Source organism: Oenanthe melanoleuca, chromosome 11 (assembly GCF_029582105.1).
Source record: "Oenanthe melanoleuca isolate GR-GAL-2019-014 chromosome 11, OMel1.0, whole genome shotgun sequence".
Taxonomy (NCBI): domain Eukaryota; kingdom Metazoa; phylum Chordata; class Aves; order Passeriformes; family Muscicapidae; genus Oenanthe; species Oenanthe melanoleuca.
The window spans coordinates 18,568,932-18,588,005 of record NC_079345.1 but is presented as its reverse complement, the minus strand read 5'-3'; the positions used below and the strand labels follow the sequence as shown (position 1 = coordinate 18,588,005).

Genomic DNA, 19,074 nt, shown 5'->3' with positions numbered 1-19,074 from the left:
TGGTTTCTGTCTGTAGCCAGCCTCAGTGTCCCTGCAGTGAACCACCAGCAGAGGCTTGGCCCCCCTAATTTTGGGTTCATTTCCATGGATTTGCTTGGGCACTTGAATCTCTTCAGGTGAGGAGCTCATTGATTTAGGGCCTGATGGGATATCATGAGTGTCATGAATCAACAACCTGGAGCTGCTTTTAGGAGCTGTGGGGGATTTTAACTTTGATTCTCTTTCTGCTTTGTAGGTATTTGTATAAAATGTGGAAAAGGTGTGTATGGAGCGAGCCAGGCTTGCCAAGCAATGGGCAACCTCTATCATACCAACTGCTTCACCTGCTGCTCTTGTGGTAAGTCACACCTGCCCTGCCCTCCTGTGCCTTCCTTTTTCCCCAGCACAATTCCCAGCAGGGCTCCAGCTTCAAAAGTTGTTTTTTGTTTGCCATCTGTAAGTGCTCAATGGTGCTTTCCTAAGCAGCAGCCCAGAAAAGTAGTGTTTTGTTGTTTGAAGGGCTGCATTTACAAAATGGCTTCAACCTGGCTGTTGGGTGCTTTAAATCACCTGCCTTTATGGAACTGCAATGTGCATGTATCATTTTTATAGAAAAAAAAGGTAAAATTTGTTCAGCCAAAACCATACTTTTGTCACTTTCTATTTGCAAGTCTAGCCAGGCATGTGTATTTGTCATTTTTGTGTATGCACAGTGCTCAAAAATTGTTCACTTGTGGTTGAATGTGACAAGAACAAATAGAAACTGTGTGTTGAAATGTCTTATGCTACTACAAGATTTTATTTTTGTGGGGGAAAACTAGATGATAAATCAGTGTTTCCTCCTTGCTGTTCTCAGGACCTTTTTAGGTTTCCCCTTTAATCTGAAAGAGATGTTTCTGTGTGTGATTTGGGGAAGTCCTGGCTTTGCCAGGGGAAATGGAAAATTCAGGGCAGCATTTCCAGAAGTGTGCCATAAGTCAGGCAATAAGAATTTAAGTTGGAGACTTCTTCAGTGTCTTGTCTGGAACTGCTGAGAGCTCACAAATTCCCACCAAGTCAAGGGAAGTGGGAGAGCTCAATTTTCAGGAGTCAGGTGATTTTTTTCTTGTTTTATGCACACATCTAGTGAGGTTCCTTATATATGAAAACATTTGCCTGGCTATTGAAGATCTTGTTATGATACAAATCAGCAAAAGATTTATTCTGAACAGAATGTGTTTGGCACAGATTGTTTATAAAAAAGGATTAATTAAGGATGAGAAAAAGAGTAAAATATTACAGGCATAGAACCAAATAAGTTGATAATTGTAAAGTTCACTTCTGACAGAAGTGTTGTCTTTTCTCCTGAGATTTGTACTGATAAATATTGGTTTAAAGAAACATTCAGCTTGAATTTAGTGACTTTTCTAAATGACTCTGGACTCATCTCCACCCTCAGGGATTGCTTGTGGCTTTGCTCAGGTCTCACAGTAAGTCAGTAGCTGTTTTGTTGGCTCCCAAAGTGATCAGCATCCTGCTTAGCAAAGGATTACAAAATAGGATATCAGATAATGCCATCCACAGCATTAACCTGATTGCATGGGTGAATTGCAGCTTCCTCTCTGGGGCAGAAATGTTGTTTTTCAGTTCTCAGGCTGCATGTTTGCTACCATGGGGTTCTGGGTGCACATCACTGTTCCTCAGAAAGGTCTGTAAGGGACAGGAAGTGTATTTTAACAACAAAATACAAACAGCTCTGTTATTTAAACACTTCACAAGCTTTTCTGACTCTCCTGGAGAGGTGTGTGTGGCCACTGTTCACCCACCACAGGCAACTCCAGACATGTGCACTTGAAGCATTGTTTGCCCCACCCTTCAGTGCCTGGAATTTGGTGATTCAGCAGCTTCCCCTGAGTCACCTCACTGGAGATGCTCCAGGTTGTCCTGTGTGCTGCAGTGGGCAGCTCTCCACTGAGAAGGGCTCAGATTTCCTTCTGTTTGCAGCCTCCTGGTACAGCTCCATTGCCAGGGGGTGTTTGGGCATTGCTGGGGCTCTGCAGAGGGGCTGAGCTGCTGCTGGGGCAGTGAAACACCTGGGCAGTGAAACACCTGGGCAGTGAAGGACCTGGGCAGTGAATCACCTGGGCAGTGAAACACCTGGGCAGTGAATCACCTGGGCAGTGAAACACCTGGGCAGTGAATCACCTGGGCAGTGAAACACCTGGGCAGTGAAACACCTGGGCAGTGAAGGACCTGGGCAGTGAAACACCTGGGCAGTGAAACACCTGGGCAGTGAATCACCTGGGCAGTGAAACACCTGGGCAGTGAAACACCTGGGCAGTGAAACACCTGGGCAGTGAATCACCTGGGCAGTGAAACACCTGGGCAGTGAAACACCTGGGCAGTGAAACACCTGGGCAGTGAAGGACCTGGGCAGCGAGGCACCTGGGCAGTGAAACACCTGGGCAGTGAAACACCTGGGCAGTGAAGGACCTGGGCAGTGAAACACCTGGGCAGTGAAACACCTGGGCAGTGAAGCACCTGGGCAGTGAAACACCTGGGCAGTGCAGGACCTGGGCAGTGAAACACCTGGGCAGTGAAACACCTGGGCAGTGAAACACCTGGGCAGTGAGGCACCTGGGCAAAGCTGGGCTCAATGTGTTCAGGGTGAGTCCTGTGCTGCTTGTGCACGTTTGGCACTTGGTGAGGAGGGAAGAAGGCACCCATGGAAATTATTTCTTCTGGGAGGAGATGCTGAGAGATCCCTCTGTGTCTGACAAAGGCCAATGGGTGATTGGTTTTGGGATCTGCCACCCTGTTAAACCACTGGGAAGTTGAACAGCACTGCCTGCAGAGGACTGGGTTGGCCCCTGGCACTGAATGCAGCAAAAGCCAGAAAACAGCCAGAGCAGCCACCACCATTTCTCATGGCCCTGGCTGTCCTGGCCCAGCCCCCACTGATGTCTGAAATACCCCACCCCAGCCTGGGCAGGATATTCACTCATCAGTGCACAGGTGAAACCTGCAAACATCAATTCTCTCCCCTGGGTGAAGGAAAAGGACAGAGATGAAGATACATAGAAAAAGCTTGGAGACACCAAGGTCAGACAGGAAGGGTCAGGTCCCTGATGTCTTGGACTGAAATTCTCTTGTAAGCTTTGGAGAAGATGTGATTGATATATCAGACTTTTTTTTCCCCTGTAACTCATAAAAAGTTTGGGGTGGGGAGCATTTGCATTTTAGACATGAGCAAAGTCATTTGTGCTGAAGTGAGCAGATACTGAAGTAGCTGTGATCCCATGAGAACTTTAACCAGAGAGAGAAGAGTGATGAAGACCCTTTGCCCCTGGGGAGAAGAAGGAGATCTCTGTTCCCAGACCTGAAGATAATCTCAGAGTGAAATGAAGAGAACTTTGCTCTGAACTGCTCAAAATCCTTAAAAATAGCACCCCATAAGTGGGCATGGTCCTCAAAAAGAGTTGTGGGGAAAACTGTAAGTCAAAAGGAGGGACTTCTACTGCGTGATCAGATTTCCATTCTCCCAGGCTGCTGATTCACTGTGACATTGAAGCCACAAGAAAACTGTTTCCTTGTGGAAAAGTCTCCATAGACTGATGAGAGAGACTCCTCTCTCTAAGCAAATTAGAGAAAGACTAAGTTTACACCTCTAAAATAGTCTGACTGATTTATTTCTGTATATAGTCAGTGTGAGAGAAAAGAGGATCTAGAGAGGGGACAAGTATTCTGAATATCTTAAGGTATTTAGAATCAGAACTAAATATTCTGATTCTTATTGTTTTTACTTTTAGTTTCTGTTAATAAAGGTTTTTTTTATACCCTTCAAAGTTTAAGCCTGCTTTGCCTTCCCTCCTAACCCTATCTCACAGCAGGAAATGAGTAAATAATTCTAGTGGGTGCACTGGTGATTTAGACCCACCACATAAATTGGTGCATTGGTCAGAAGATTTCAAATTTCCAAACTCAAACCACTGTGAGTCCAAAGCAGAGCTTTACCTCTCAGCTCAGCTCTGAAATTGGATCAACATGAGTGTAGCTGGGAGGAGGGTGTTGCATTAACTCTTTTGTTTCTCACTGTATTTTGGGCTGTGCAGCCCATGGAAAACCCAGAGGGGTTCAGTACAGTGCCAGTAAATCCAAACCCTGGGACCAGGGCATGTCTGTGGGAGCTGCACCCTTGAGAATGGTGCTGAAAAACAGCCAGATGGAGACTTCTCACAGGACTGCAGTTTATCAGCAGGGAGTTCCTCTTGTGACATTGCTGGGACCTGTGTGAGAATCCTGTAGGATTCTCAAACCTGAGCTCTGGGTTTGGTGCCCACCTTTAAATGGATGAGAGTAACCAGAGAGGGCCCAGGAGAACTTCAATAGATGATTAAAGGCTGCAGAAAAGCTAATCATGAGAGCCCAGTGTATTTTGGATATCTGAAATTGTGGGAAGGACATGTGGCTGGAGCTTGTAAGTATATGAACCATAAAACAGCATTAGAAAGTGGTCTCACATGTACTAGGGACAAACACAAGAGAGATCTTTCCTGGAGGCTGAAATTACACAATTGAAATAGGAAATCAAAGACAGTTTTGCTGCAATGAGGATGATTAACTGCTGGAACAAAATAGCAAAAGAAGTGGCAGATTCTCCATTCTTCTTTGTTTTCAAATTAAGACCAAATGTCCCTTTGGAGAATGTTTTAAATTGAGCCAAGCTGGGTGATCATTAATGATCTTTGTTAGGTGCTCCTTCTGAGCCTTTGGTAGGAGAGTAGAGAAGTCCATTGGCTCTCTCTGCATAAACCAGTGTCTGTGCTGTCGTTCCTGTGTAAATTTATGTGCTGGTTGGCCCTGGCTGGACCAGGTGCCCACCAAAGCTTCTCCATCCCTGCCCTCCTCAGCTGGATGGGGAGAGGAGATATGAGGAAAGGCTTGTGAGTCAGGATAAGGGCAGGGAGAGCTTCCTCACCAGTTACTGACACAGTAAAAAAAATAAATCTATTAACAACCAAATCAGAGTAGGATTAATGGCAAATAAAAACTAAATCTTAGAACACCTCCTCAATCTTCCTTGATTCCTGGGCTTCACTCCCAGCTTTCTCCACCTCTCCCCAGTGGTCCAGGGGGATGGGGAATGGGGGCTGTGCTCAGCTCATCCCAGGTTGTCTCTGCTGCTCCTTCCTCCTCAGGGGAAGGGCTCCTCACACTCCTCCTGTGCTCCAGTGTGGGATCCCTCCCACAGGAGAGAGTGAGCTCCAGGAGCTGCTCCAGCCTGGTCCCATCCCATGGGTGCTGTCAGAGGTGCTGCCACTGTCACTGATGGGCCCAAATTTGGCTCTCCTGGACACAGGGGAAGCTTCTGGCAAAGTCACTCCACCACCAAAACTTGGCCATGCCATCACAACACAAATTAGAAATGTGAAAATAAGAGCACAGGATTGCCTGTGGTTTTTAGTCTATCGTTTTTTCCCTCAAATAACAAGAATTATCTCAGCTCATCTCCAGCATTTTTCAATTTTACTTTCAATAGAATGGTTGTAGAAAATAAAAGGCAATAACCAAAGAACAATAATTCTGCACCTGAAGATATCTGGTACAGATAAGGGCTCAATACTTAACAGCTGCAATTAAAAATAAATAAATAAAATAATATTCCAAACCCTTGGGAAAAGTTGTGGTTTGGAGACCACTCAGGCTGAAATGTGATAATGAGTGATGGAGCCTCCAAGGCCTCATTTCATCACTTGGCAGTGAATGTTTTCAGCTCAGCAAAGACAAGTGCAGTTGTGCAGAGAAGTGGAAATTCCGTCTGAGTCAGAGCCCTTTACTTGGAACTTCCTTGAGCTTATCTTCAGTTCCAGTGCCAGGTGCTGTCTGGCAGGGGTCCTGGTTGGAGAGGGCAGTGTGTGCCAGGACTGCCCATCCTGTGCCTTCCCAGCAGCTCCCAGTGCTGTCCTTTCCCACTCCCACCATTGCTGGGGGGTTGGGTTGCTTGGAATTAAGAGGAAAACCAAAAACTCTCTCAGCCATGGGCACCTCTGTGGGGGCTCCAGCCTTGCCAGTGTAGAGGTGTAAGGATGGAATGGGAATTACTGGGATCTCCTGCAAGGGAAGGATGTGAATGCAGAGAGATGAGAAAGTATTTCAGGTAAATATACTGTAAATAAACAGGAGACTTCTGTCCCCTCTAGACATTTTGGTAAAATGCTCACATGGTAAATATCAGAATTGTCTTCCTGGGTTCTGGCAACTTTGGGAAAACCCCTCAGTAATGTATTGATTTAGAGTTGTGCAGGGTTTCCTAAAACAAAAGGAGATTTCACCAGTAAGCTGAGATTAGAATTAACATGGAGAGGAAGTGTAGATGACTTATTGGGCATGTTTTATGTGCTGCTTTTCTGCCTCTCAGATGAGTTCAGTGGGGGCTGAGCCTTGCTCCCATAACTGAGCAAGTTCAGCATCTCAGGTCCTTGCTCTGTCAGCAGATTTTTGCCACATCTCTGTGAACCCCGGCAGCCTTCTGCCTCATGCTCTTTAGATTGCTTTTTTCAGAGGTCAAACAATTCTCTTCAGCTAAGGTAGAAGCCAAAGTGATCTGATTTCCTGAGATCAGGTATTTCAATGTAGATCTTTATTCACAATCTCTTAGGGGAAACAACTGAAGCCTGTCAGGGTGGTTTTTAAATGCAGATTCTGTCTCAGCCCTGATACCAACAGAATCCCTTTTAGGCCCTGATTCAGCAAAGCACTTAGATGTGTTTAAATATGTTATATCAGTCATGTAAAATTGCTTTGCTGAACTTTAAATAACATATTAATTCAGGCAACAACATAATCTATCCCTTCTGTAAAGTGTAAAATCTTGGCTTTGGCAGGAGTTCAGTTGCAGATTTTGCTTATGGAAGACAAGAGCTGAAAAATATCTGCCTGAACAGCTCATCATCTAATTCCCCTTGATAGTATTTCAGAGCATGACAGGATTTCTTGAAGGATAATTGCTGTAGTGCCATATTGCTTGTGTGATCTAAGAGCAGGTGAACAGTTGCAGGAATTTATGGACTCTGGTTGATACTCATTAAAGAACAGAACTTTCCAGGCACCTTCAGTTTGCAGATCATAACATAGTCCACAGAGTCTTTTCAGGCTAAAATTTTAATCCAGTGGCAATGATGGCAGAAACTGCAGTAAGATAAATCTTTACAATGAGGAGTATCAGTGCTAAGGGTTTGAAGGCTCTGCTCTCACAGCTGAGATGTATTTCACCATAAAAACCAGGAACATGTTCTGCTCTCCTACGTGAAAGCAAATACTTGACATCTTTGATTGGAGCCTTTGCTGCTGGTTTTAAGGCACAGAAAATCATGGCAAGATCAACCAGAAGCTTGAAGCAAACTGAGCATCTGAAGGGATGCAGCTCTCACCTGATGGCTCTTGTCCAGCCCACAGCACTTCAGTTTTGAGGGACAGGTGGTAAAGCTGTCTAAAGCTGTCCAGTTTAGGTGGTGATGCTGCCTTTGTTCAGCCTTCACAAGCTCACCCAGCTCTCTGGGAGGGGATCCTGAGCTGCTGGTTTTAAATGCCCAAGTGGGACAACCACAGTGGGAGAATTGTTATTATTACCCTGAGGGTTTGAACCAGCCTGTGCCCCCAGCTGATGGGAAAAGGGAGTCAGTCCATGGCCACAGTCACAACCTGCCTTTTCACTTCTGTCTGAGGCCACTCAGTGCTGCTGGATGTGCATGTCTGTTAATAGAGGTTGCTCATGTCCCAGACAAGCTCCTTGTGACACTGGAAATGCTCTTTTGTGTATGTGCTGCCCCAAGCTGAACCTTTGTTTGCTCTTGGTGGTAGTATGGCACAGAACATCCTAAGGAAGCTGTGTCCCTTTGGTGTGTATTTACAGCAGTTGGGGAGTTTTTAAAATACCCAAATTCCCAGTGGAAGGTTCATTTTCAATTTGTATTTGTTCTGTCCCCACAGTGTATTTATAAGTCTGGCATGAGTCGCTGCATCCAAATTGCACACTGCCAGTACTTGCTTTGTAGCTGCAAATTAAATTGTCTGTAAATGTGACTTTCCAAGAAGTAAAACAAAATCCAGTGTCAAATCTGTGAGCTCTGCAGTGTATATCCCCCAGTGTTAGAGTTGGTAATCACAAATGTGTGGTTTGGTGCTCATGGCTGGCTTTTCACTGACTTAGTTGCAGGTTCAGTATCTGTTCATCTTTCTGCAGCTTTGTACAGCTCTTCTGGGCATCAAGGGAGCCCAGGAGGAGCCCTGGAGGGAGAGGGGCATTGCTGTGCAGGGCTGTGCAGTGACAGGCTCCTGGGCAGCTCATGGCCTTGTGCACTTTTCCCTGCTGTTTTCTGACATGTGGGGATTTTTGGTTTCTAAGCACACCTGGTTGCACTGGAGCAGGCTGACGTGGGGATTTTTGGTTTCTAAGCACACCTGGTTGCACTGGAGCAGGCTGACATGGGGATTTTTGGTGTGTGATGCTGCCAGAGGCACTGGCTCACAGCTGGTGCTCAGGTGGAGCTGGGGAGTGACTCAGTGCTGTAGGAGCATCCCTGCCACTGCTGCTCATCCCCAGCTCTGGCCCGTGGTGGTTTCAGTCTGTGGCCACCTGGGTGTCTGGTGGTTTCCAGGCTGTGGCTGGAGCTGGGGCAGTGCTTGGAGATGGGATTCCCAGGAAAAGCTGAGTGCTGTGCTTGGGAGGCAGGGAGGGTTTGGTGTCTGTGCAGCTGGATGTGGCTGCTGGAGACTGTCACTGAGGTAGCTCCTGCTGTGCTGCAGGAGGGCAGGGCTCTGCCCAGTCACTCTGCACCTCTGCATGAGTTCAGCCTGTGCTCAGCCCCACACTTCATTCAGCACCTAGCAGGACAGGTGGATAAAGCCATTGCAGGCTCCAGTGCAGAGCTCAGGACAGGAGGTGCTCGCTGTAGAGAGGCAGGGGATGGCAGAGATGACAGCTGGCTTCACATGGTGTGAGCTTCCCTGAGCCATGGCTGAGCCTCAGCAAAGGAATGTCATCTTGATTTTCATTAAAAGTCAAACTTGGATACCACCCCATGTAAGAGCCCAAGTACCTTTGGGTACTGAGTGCTGGAAAAATGTTTTATCTTGATCCATTGTTAGTCTGATAATATCCCAGGCTTTAGAAGAACAAAAACAATGGGGTGGAAAAGGGTCATCAGAAATGTCTGAGATGGGATAGACACAGGAAAGTCTCCTTTATTTAAAATTTACATAGCTGGGTTTTACATTTTAGGAGTAATTTTGTATTTCTCTGTATTGCTGTCTGCTGTCCCAGGTAGCTCTGGCCCAGCAGGGCACTGATCTGTGTGCTGGGCTGGAAATAAAGCAGTCCACTGCTGGGTCCCTTCTACAGACTAGCCTGTAAATATGAGATATTTTCAATTCTTTGACTAATTTAAATTCAATTCAGCTCTAGGAGAGAACCTGTTTTTTTAGGGGTGGCTCATCTGGTTGCTTTACTTCCACGGGGACATCCCAGATATTGAAGATGCATGTGCTTAAAGCTTTTTTTGGTTGGGGAATTGTGTGTGTTGGTGCAGTGCCACTCTGCTCTGAGAGCAGCTTTTGAGCAGGGGGCTCAGTCCCAGGAAGGGTGGTGGGATCAGCACCTGCCTGACAGGAGCTGGGAAATTCTCTGTTGCTGATGATCAGATCAATTGTTGGCTGATGGTTTGTCCCTGTCTCCTTGTTTCCTTGAAAGGCTGTAATTGCATTCTGCTATTGATGATTCCAGCATGAAATACAGGCTTTTGATGGTTATTTTAATTGGTGGGGGTTGCCTGGCAACTCATGATGGAAATTTTCTTCTGTGTTCATTGACTGACCATAGATGTATTCCTTTCACAACATTTTTGTATTCATAATGTGGAACCATTCACTGACAGCACCTGTGATCCTTTCAAGGGTTGGAAAACACACGAAATACAAAAAATATGTTCTAATTGACAAGGTTTCTGTCTCTAAAAACTCCAGAGAGCCTAATCACTTCTTTGCATAGTTTTTGGGGTCTGAAATGTCACCTATTGTCTGGAGTAACAAGATTTGGTCAAATTTCTCTGTTTCCTTATTGGCATATTTTATCTGCAGGTCTTGATGGTCTTCTCTGAAACCCTCATCTTTTGGGTGTTCAGTCTTCCCTCCTACTTTTTTTTTCCCCTTTCTTACCTTCCCGTCTAGCCATTTAAAATGTTTTCTTGGAACACACCTCAGTTTCTACAAAAGAAGAGATTCCTTTGTGCTGCTGTTAAGTTTGTCTCTCAAAAGGGAAGAAATCCAGATAATCCAGAACAGAGCACAGGCAAGTCACTAACATTGTCAACAGATGTTTCTGTTTCCCATTGCCAGGTTCTGTAATTTTTAAGTGTTATCAAAAAACAGGTGGAAGGAAAAAGTGGAGAAGAGAATGAATTAAAGGAGAAACACAGGGTTGGATTCCTGTAATTCTGTTGATCTGTTTCTCCTGTATGTTGTCCCTGTATATTTTGCCAAGTGCAAAAAATGCTTTGGTGGTGTCCTTGATCTTTGCTCATCTGAAAATTAAACCTGCAGACTAAACTAAATAATCTTATGTAATATAGATCATCACCAGTTTTTCAACAAAAAGTCACTTCTGTGTCCACACATGCAGTTAATCAGTTTTGTCCTTTGCAGGGAATCTGTTCTCCCACCCACAGCCAACCCATGGTTTCTTTCCTGGTGTGTGTCTGTACATTTTACCCTCATACAAAACCTGTCCATGTGTATGAACACATTCAGGTTCTCCACCTGGATCCTCTCCTGGCATTTGGGTGGTTTTCCACCTTTTCTTTGCCCTGGAGTTGATCTCACCACTGCTGCTCTGGACTGACCAAAGTGTGGTCAGTGGGCCACCATCCCCTGATTGTTTTCCTGGTCTGTTGGAAGGACTGAACTTCAGTTTTTGTCTCTGATGCATCCTGGAAATGGAAAATGGAAAGTTTCCCATTCCCCATGTGCTGTCTTTTTTCTTTTCCCTGCCTGCATTTGCTCTGATGTGTCTGCTCTGCTACTGAAGAATTCAAACTTTCTTACCATTTCTCTGTGGGCATCTTTTGTTTCCCATCTCAGACAGGCACAATGGATGACTTTAGTCATGTCAGTATGTTTTTTTCCAGAAAATAGTGAGCTCCTCTGGCACTGTTTGAAATCTTATTGTACCCTGGTAATTTCCTGTTTTGATTTGTTATGAGTGTCTTTTGCTTTTCCTGGAATTCCCAGTGTCTAAGGACTGCTGGCAGCTCATCACCCCCATATCCAGGAGGCAGGATTACACCACTTTGCAGCCATGGAAACTTCAGTCAGTTTTCTCATTCCTGTTACCTTTTCCTGCTATTTCTAGCCTTGGAGGTGCTGCTGTCATTCCCTGGTGCCAGTGCAGGGACAGGAGCTCTCCCTCCTGCCAGCCCAGCTCTCAGCCCAGCCTAACAAGGACTGGGGCTCTGGCAGGGGACACAGCTTATCAGGAAATCTGGTTTTGCTGCTTCTGCTGCTTCACCTCCCGTGCTGTGTGACAGGAGGGCTGTGGCTTTGCTCCAGCCATGCCCCCTGTCCAGCCTGGGTTACAAGCTCATCCTTAGTTCTTGTTAACTGCTTATTTCCAGGGAGACTTGTCTGTATGGCCTGAAAACACATTAAAGTTCTCACCAGAAAGCAGCCTGGGTTTTACCTTGCAAATTCATTTTACAGATCAAAGGTTTCTACTGCCACTCTTCACCTTAAGGATGCTTTGACTTCTTGTGGGTCTAGAAAACCTCTTTCCCATAAGAATCTTGCCATGTACAAAACAAAATAAAGAATTTTTTTTTTTGCTGAAGTTTGTCTGTGCACTTATAAAATATGCAGTTGCAGACTTCAGCACTCTGTGTTTGAGGCTTTCTTCTGGCAGAGGATGTTGGCAAACAGCAGAGGAGAAATTCTTAGCTGAGAGGATTGGTAGGCTGGTGGTCACCAAGGGGTGCATGAGCCCAGTGAGGCAGAGGACAGAGTTTTGCTCCTTTTGCATTTCCTTGTCCTCTTGTACAGATCACCTGTCTGGCATGGCCCTTCTCTCCTCCCTCACCTGGCTGATACTGTGCTGCTTTCATATTCTGAAATTAGAGATCTGAGGTCAAAGCACCAGAGAAGTGAGAAGTTTTTTAAATCTTTCAGCAATTATTGTTATATCACAAATAGATGCATTTGCTGGGGGAAACACTTGCAGTGTCTGGCAGCCAAACCATACAGCTGCTACTGCATGCTACTGAAACTAATTACTTGCTCAAATAATGCCTATTTACAGTTTATGGGGGACCAGTTTGAGGATTATATATCATTAAACAAATGGACTAATGCAAGATTTTGAGAAGCCTGCTTTCCCAGCCCTGCTCCCAAGAGCCCTTAGTGCCTGGGCCACGTCAAAAGCGTTCCCATTCCTCTGGCCAAGCCCAGCGTTGTGTTTTTAATTTATTTTCAGTATCCAAGGAATGCTGTCTCCAGTATCCAGAGGACTCTAAATCGGATGTGAGACACAAATACACCAGAGAAGCTTATCAGAGAAACAGGCTTGGCATGAAGCCTACATAAACAGCCATAAATTCTTCTCATTTAAATGAGAGGGCTCGGGAGGATTGGCTGATTTTAGCAGCACTGGGCTGGCCTTGGGCACCAAGGAAAGGGCTTTAGTAACCCCTGGTGTCTGACATGACCTGAATGTTTTGCCTGCTTATAAACTGGTAAATTCACTTCTACAGGTGAGTTATCTACCAGCAGTGGATGTTTTCTCCTCTCCTTGGACTTTTCAGGAAATTTTAGCTTGTTTTAACCCAGGTAATGAAGAGCTCTTGTTTCCAACCACCCCTCACTGCTTTACTCCCTTAAAACACAGAACAGGAAGAAACTCAGTAAATTCAGTCTTGGCCAGAAAGCTATTTTTTCCCCTTGCTTCTAATAAATATCTCATTTCCTGAAAACCCTGACTTTGACCAAAACTTCTGGGACTTTCTAGATTTATCATCACTCATGGCCAAATCCAGTTTCAGTTAGTGATGAAGTTCATGAGTTCATGGAGGGCAGTGTGAGCTCTGAGCTGGGCAGCAGGAGCTTGCTCCCATCACACTGACACTAACCCTGTGGTTTGCCCCAGGTGAGTCTCTTCCCTGTACTGTATAAAAAACCATGGAATTTTGCAATATGGCTTTGATTCTGAGCACCATGCCAGAAACAGCAAGGCATTATTTTATGGTTTTGTTGTGAAATTCCTGTTACTTTACCAGCGTGAGCCCTACACGCTGCACTGAGCTGATGCAAGTAAAAATAAGCAACTGTCACACTTGCAAACTCCCCACAGTCTTGGGTTAGGTACAGTAAATGCTTTCTGAAAGGAACCCTGAAGCAGAACCCCCTGTGGCCTCGCCAGTGGTCAGTCCATGCTGCATTTGAGGCTCTGGGAGAGCAGCAGAAAGGATAATGCAACATAGTTCTTCATGTAATGGAGAAGCAAAAGAAGAGCTTTATTTAGAGAAACACTGCACTTATATATAGGGTAGTTGGTGCAATACAAAATAGAAAAAGCTCATTGGTCCAAGAAGGCAACACCTCTTTGAAAACATGCTTTCTGCAAAACATCACGTCTCTTGCAGGTGTTTAATCATTGTTATAATTTCTTGTCCTTGAGCAGCTTGAGAAACCCAAGACTTCAAGGCTGCTTTTGCTCTGGTTCCCAGCAGTATCCAACAACATGTCCATCCACATCCAGTGCTTCTCCCTTTGTAGGGATCAGTGTCTCCCTCTGGCAGTTCCCAGGTCTGGCTTCTGATGGAGCTGAGATCCTGTGCTGTGCTGTTGATGCTGGGCTGGAATCAGTGCTGGGCTGTCCCCTGAACAGCCCCCTCTGGCTGACCCACTCCTCTGGCTTCAAATTAATGAGGGTTATTTCCTTCAGGCAGTGGAGAGAGCAGGAGTGTGATAACTTCAGGTGTGGTTCGTGTTCCTCACCTGTCCCAGCCATCTCTGCAGCCCTAGGGCACGCAGGGAGAGAGGAGGGAATGGTGTGAGGTTCCTCTGGAATGGTGTGAGGTTCCTCTGGGATGGTGTGAGGTTCCCCTGGGAATGGTGTGAGGTTCCCCTGGGAATGGTGTGAGGTTCCTCTGGAATGGTGTGAGGTTCCTCTGGAATGGTGTGAGGTTCCCCTGGGAATGGTGTGAGGTTCCTCTGGGAATGGTGTGAGGTTCCTCTGGGTGGTGTGAGGTTCCCCGGAATGGTGTGAGGTTCCTGTGGGAATGGTGTGAGGTTCCTCTGGAATGGTGTGAGGTTCCTGTGGGAATGGTGTGAGGTTCCTCGGAATGGTGTTGAGGTTCCTCTGGGAATGGTGTTGAGGTTACCCTGGGAATGGTGTGAGGTTCCTCTGGAATGGTGTGAGGTTCCTCTTGGAATGGTGTGAGGTTCCTCTGGGAATGGTGTGAGGTTCCTCTGGAATGGTGTGAGGTTACCCTGGGAATGGTGTGAGGTTCCTCTGGAATGGTGTGAGGTTCCCCTGGGAATGGTGTGAGGTTCCCCTGGGAATGGTGTGAGGTTCCTCTGGAATGGTGTGAGGTTCCCCTGGAATGGTGTGAGGTTCCTCTGGGATGGTGTGAGGTTCCTCTGGAATGGTGTGAGGTTCCTCTGGGATGGTGTGAGGTTCCTCTGGGATGGTGTTGAGGTTCCTCTGGGAATGGTGTGAGGTTACCCTGGGAATGGTGTGAGGTTCCCCTGGGATGGTGTGAGGTTCCTCTGGGAATGGTGTTGAGGTTCCTATGGAATGGTGTGAGGTTCCTCTGGGATGGAGTGAGGTTCCTCTGGAATGGAGTGAGGTTCCTCTGGAATGGTGTGAGGTTCCCCTGGGAATGGTGTGAGGTTCCTCTGGGAATGGTGTGAGGTTCCTCTGGAATGGTGTGAGGTTCCTATGGAATGGTGTTGAGGTTCCTCTGGGATGGAGTGAGGTTCCTCTGGGATGGTGTTCAGTGTTTGCTCCATTTCTCTTGGGCACTGGGCACTTGGGAGCAGGTTGTGTCCTGTGGTCATGGGCCAGAGTGACCTCCTGCCATTGTTTTGGGGTGGTGGGTGCTCAGGGCCTTCAGCACTTCACCCACAAAGTGGCTGCTCCTGGGTGATGAATAACCCACCCTTGTCACTGAAGTGACAAAGAGCATTTCAGTCTGTCCCGTGTCCCACAGAGCCAGGTGCTGGTGAAGGTGTAACTTTGGTGTGTTTCTGTGTTTGTGTGTGACATGGCTGGAGGGGCCTGGCAGCCTGTGGGGCAGGGAGTGTTGCTTATCCTCTCAAAGATCTGCCCAGTGGTTTTTGAAGTGCTCTGGTCTCCTGCTGCTGTTTGGGAGAGGCACTTTGGGGCAGGAGGGTGCCCAGGAGGCTGTTTGACCACCATGGACTCTGCAATGGGGTTTAAAACCCCAAGGGAAACTCCATTGCTTTTGAGGTTACTGGGGCCCTGTGAAGCCATTCCCAAAATCCCCCAGAGTGCTTTCTGCCTTGTGGTGTTAGGGGCAGCCTGGAGGAGCAGGTTTCAGTCTGAGGGAGACCCTCCCTCTCCTCTGCCTGTTCATGCCATGGGTGCTGGTGGCACAGCAGGGCTGGGTGCTGGTGATGGGGTCCCTCACTGCTCTGAGCACTGTCCTGCTCTTGTCTCCACAGGCTGCTTTTATGGGTGCACAAAACCCAGTGCTCCTGTTCTGGGCCCCTGCACCTCCTTACGTGCTGTTAGTGCTGTCACTGCTTCTGGGGGTGGCTCAGCTCTGACAGTGTCATCACCCTCAGCTCCATCCCTGCCATCCCTGCAGCTCCTGCCCTGCTGCTCCATCCCTGCCATCCCTGCTGCTCCATCCCTTGCCTCGTCATCCCTGCTGCTCCATCCCTTGCCTCGTCATCCCTGCTGCTCCATCCCTGCTGCTCCATCCCTGCAGCTCCATCCCTGCTGCTCCCTCAGCTCCTGCATCCCTGCTGCTCCATCCCTGCCATCCCCTGCTCCCTCCTCCATCTCCTGCAGCCCAGCCTGGGCCAGGCACTCACTGCAGCTGGGGAAGAGTTTCCAGCAGTGCTCCCAGCTCTGGATGTTCCCGCAGGCTTGGTGCTTTCTCCTCCTCTCCATCAGCCCCCAAGCTGATTTTTTTCCTACCTAAAACCTTCCTGGATTAACCATGTGTTTACCAAACTCCTGTGAAGTTGAACTGTGTTTGGAGTAGTGGTAAAAGTGAATGTTGAGCCAGGCAAGAAACAGGCAGGGAAGTGGAGGAGAGTCACTTGTGAAGTATCTGCTGTAAGCAGGAGCATCAGCAGTGCTCTGACTGCAGCCAGCAGGGCTGGCTCTGCTGGGGTGGTGCCAGCACACAGCCCCCAACCCCTTGCAGCTCTTCTGGCTGTGCTGTGCAGAGTGAAAGGTGTCTGATTTAGTGCATATCTAAGAGCAGTCTTCTAGCAGTCGTTTTTGATTGCTCACTGTTGCATCTCAGCAGTTGTCTGTCAGTGTGCTCTAAAACACAAGTGTGCTGTGTCCTGACATTAAATTAGATATAGTGACAGCACCTCAGTCACACATCTCCCCTGGGTACTCTGCACTGCCACTCTTCCAACTGCCCTGCCTGCAGAACTTTTCCTGGAAGTAATGCAAATAACCTTATTGGGTGAGTCAGTGGATTACTGACCTTAGGAACCACGGCAGTGCAAATTCAGACCCATGGAAACAATTTGCTGAACCTGTATTAACCGTGCAGTGGTCTCCAGAGCAGCAGTCTCCAAAGTGGGCTGCAGGCTCCCCAGAAAAGTGTTAAAGATGATCCTTTAGGGTGCAGGGAGAAAATACTTCACAAGTGGATGTACAGAATTTATAAATATATAAATGTAGGTGTATTCAAATGCACGTGCAAACATTTTTTACTGGTAGAGGAGTACGATCAAAATTTTGGATTAGGGGAAGAAAGCCCAAAGAACACACAGCCACCAGGGCTTGTTCTGCTGATTCCATGAGTTATTTAACAAAGCAGAATGTGTGCACTTGGGAAAATAAGGCTGGAAATCATCTACTTAATCTCTTCAGAAAGTATGTAGGTGAGAGCCAGAGCTCATGTTTTCTAAGCCCTGTTTTTGAAGGGATGTTATTTTTTATTACCCTGTTTAGATTCAAGTAGCAAATCATCCCTGTTACAGTGGGCTGGTTTGGGCCCTGCACTGGGGCTCCTTCAGGGAGAGGAGCTGGTGGCTCTCTCTGAAGTCCTGTGGGGTTTGGGTGATGATGGTGAAGATAATTTGGTTCACACACAGAGGTGGCAGCACAGAAGCTGGCAGATCATACAGCACCTGTGCACTGAAACCTCCAGGAGGGCTCAGTTTGCACAAAGGGGAAGGTCCTTTATCAGTGAAATTCTGCAGCTGATCCTGTGCAGGTGTGAGTGAATAACTTTGGGTCACAGGAGCCAGTGCATTTGATGTTTGTGGTTTGCTGTGTAACTGCTTTTTCATATTTGCTTCTAGAGCCTTTTTCCCCTAACCCAAATGCTGGGCAAGTGAAAAACCCAAAAACCAGGGGAAATGAGGAGTGACCAGCTTTGATAGCAGCATGGCTGAGGGCAGAGGTTTGCAGTTCTTAGTCACCAGTGGCTGCAGTGGAGAGCTGATGTCTCATGCTGGGTAGAGAAGAGAGGAAGGAAGTGGAGTTAGCAGAAAATTGATTGCATCTACTTGGGCTCTTTCCAGCTGAATCCTGAGTTAAGTACATTCATCCTGAACTAATCGTTGTGGAGAATTGGCTGAAACCTCACATGCTTCTTAAAAGGAAAGCTAAGCATTAAAGGAACAATATCCTTATTGTACCTGAGTGCCAAAAGAAGTGAGTGTACTGTCAGGAGCTGTACCTATTGAGCCCTCTGGCTTGGGAGCTGCTTGTGGGTTTAGTACTAATGTGACCTGTTGCAGGAAGCTGTGGTCAGCACAAATATCAAGGGCAGCCCAAGGAGGGCTGATCTTTGATTAGATTTCAAATTGGCTGAGCAAACCCCAATCCATTTCAGTAATTGAGTGCAACTTTGATTTTCAGTTTTGTTTTGTTTGCAGCAAAGAATACTGGAATGTTGTCTAAAACACATATCTCAGGTCCTAGGGATGTTTTGTTCCAAGTTACCCAGGATAAATCTGAAATAACATTATTAACACCAGTGTAGTTGTTCCCCAGGAGAGTTGTTCTCTGTGCAAATCTTTCAAAGTTACAGCTGAAGAATCTAAACCCAAAGAATGTCCTTCAGAACTTGCAGGTGCTTTAATACTCTGTCATTCTGAACTTCTTTTTTCACTGTGTGCTGTCCTCTCTCAGTTTTCTTCGTGTTTCTGGACCCAAGCACCACTCCCTGACACATTCTTCCATTGTCCCACGAAGAAAAGGGGTCACAGCTGTTGCTCAAGATGTCATTTCTAGGCACTGTGGATCTTAACAATCTCACTGTTGCAAAGCTCTGTCTCAAGGGAAGGAGGATCATACACTGTGAGCTTGGTTCCCCCCCACCATGGAGTGCTGGGCACCCTGGACCTGGTTCAGCCCAGCCCTGCTGCTGGGGAGGTTCAGCAGCAGCGCCCTTGGATGCTGCTCACCCGCTGCTGACTCACCGTGAGGAAGCACCAGCTTTGCAAATCCATTCGTGTTTTTGTGAGACAGCTGCAGGAGAGAGTTTGGGGAAATTGCTCATCTCCCTCGAGGCTCTCCTGCGTGTTGTCACAGGACTGGGCTGTGTCCACTCCTTTTGTTCAACAAACTTGTTTGTATGTAGGAGAGGGATGCTGCAGCTCATTCCGTGCAAAGATGACATTCAGCAACCTGCCAGCTCTTGTTCAGATTTCTCTTCCTCTGCTTCAGAGCCTGGCTAAGATGGGACTTTAGCTGGGGCTGAACTTCAGTGGAGAATAATGACTTGCAGCAAAGCACCTGGCAGTGATGGTGAGGGCTCTGCAGTGACCCAGGTCCAGCAGCCTTACCCAGCGTTTGCTGGTTGTCAGCTGGAGCCTCCAGTGGGTTCTTCCTGCTCTGGATGTTCACAT

At 47.0% G+C, this 19,074-nt stretch overlaps 1 protein-coding gene across 1 annotated transcript in view; it reads left to right on the top strand.

The window, feature by feature from the left end:
• Positions 1-19,074, top strand: part of WTIP (WT1 interacting protein) — an 85,968-nt gene that overhangs the window by 27,331 nt on the left and 39,563 nt on the right. The window contains exon 2 of the mRNA XM_056500714.1: positions 236-337. Coding sequence (XP_056356689.1) covers positions 236-337 — 102 coding nt within the window. The remainder of the gene's footprint in view (positions 1-235; positions 338-19,074) is intronic.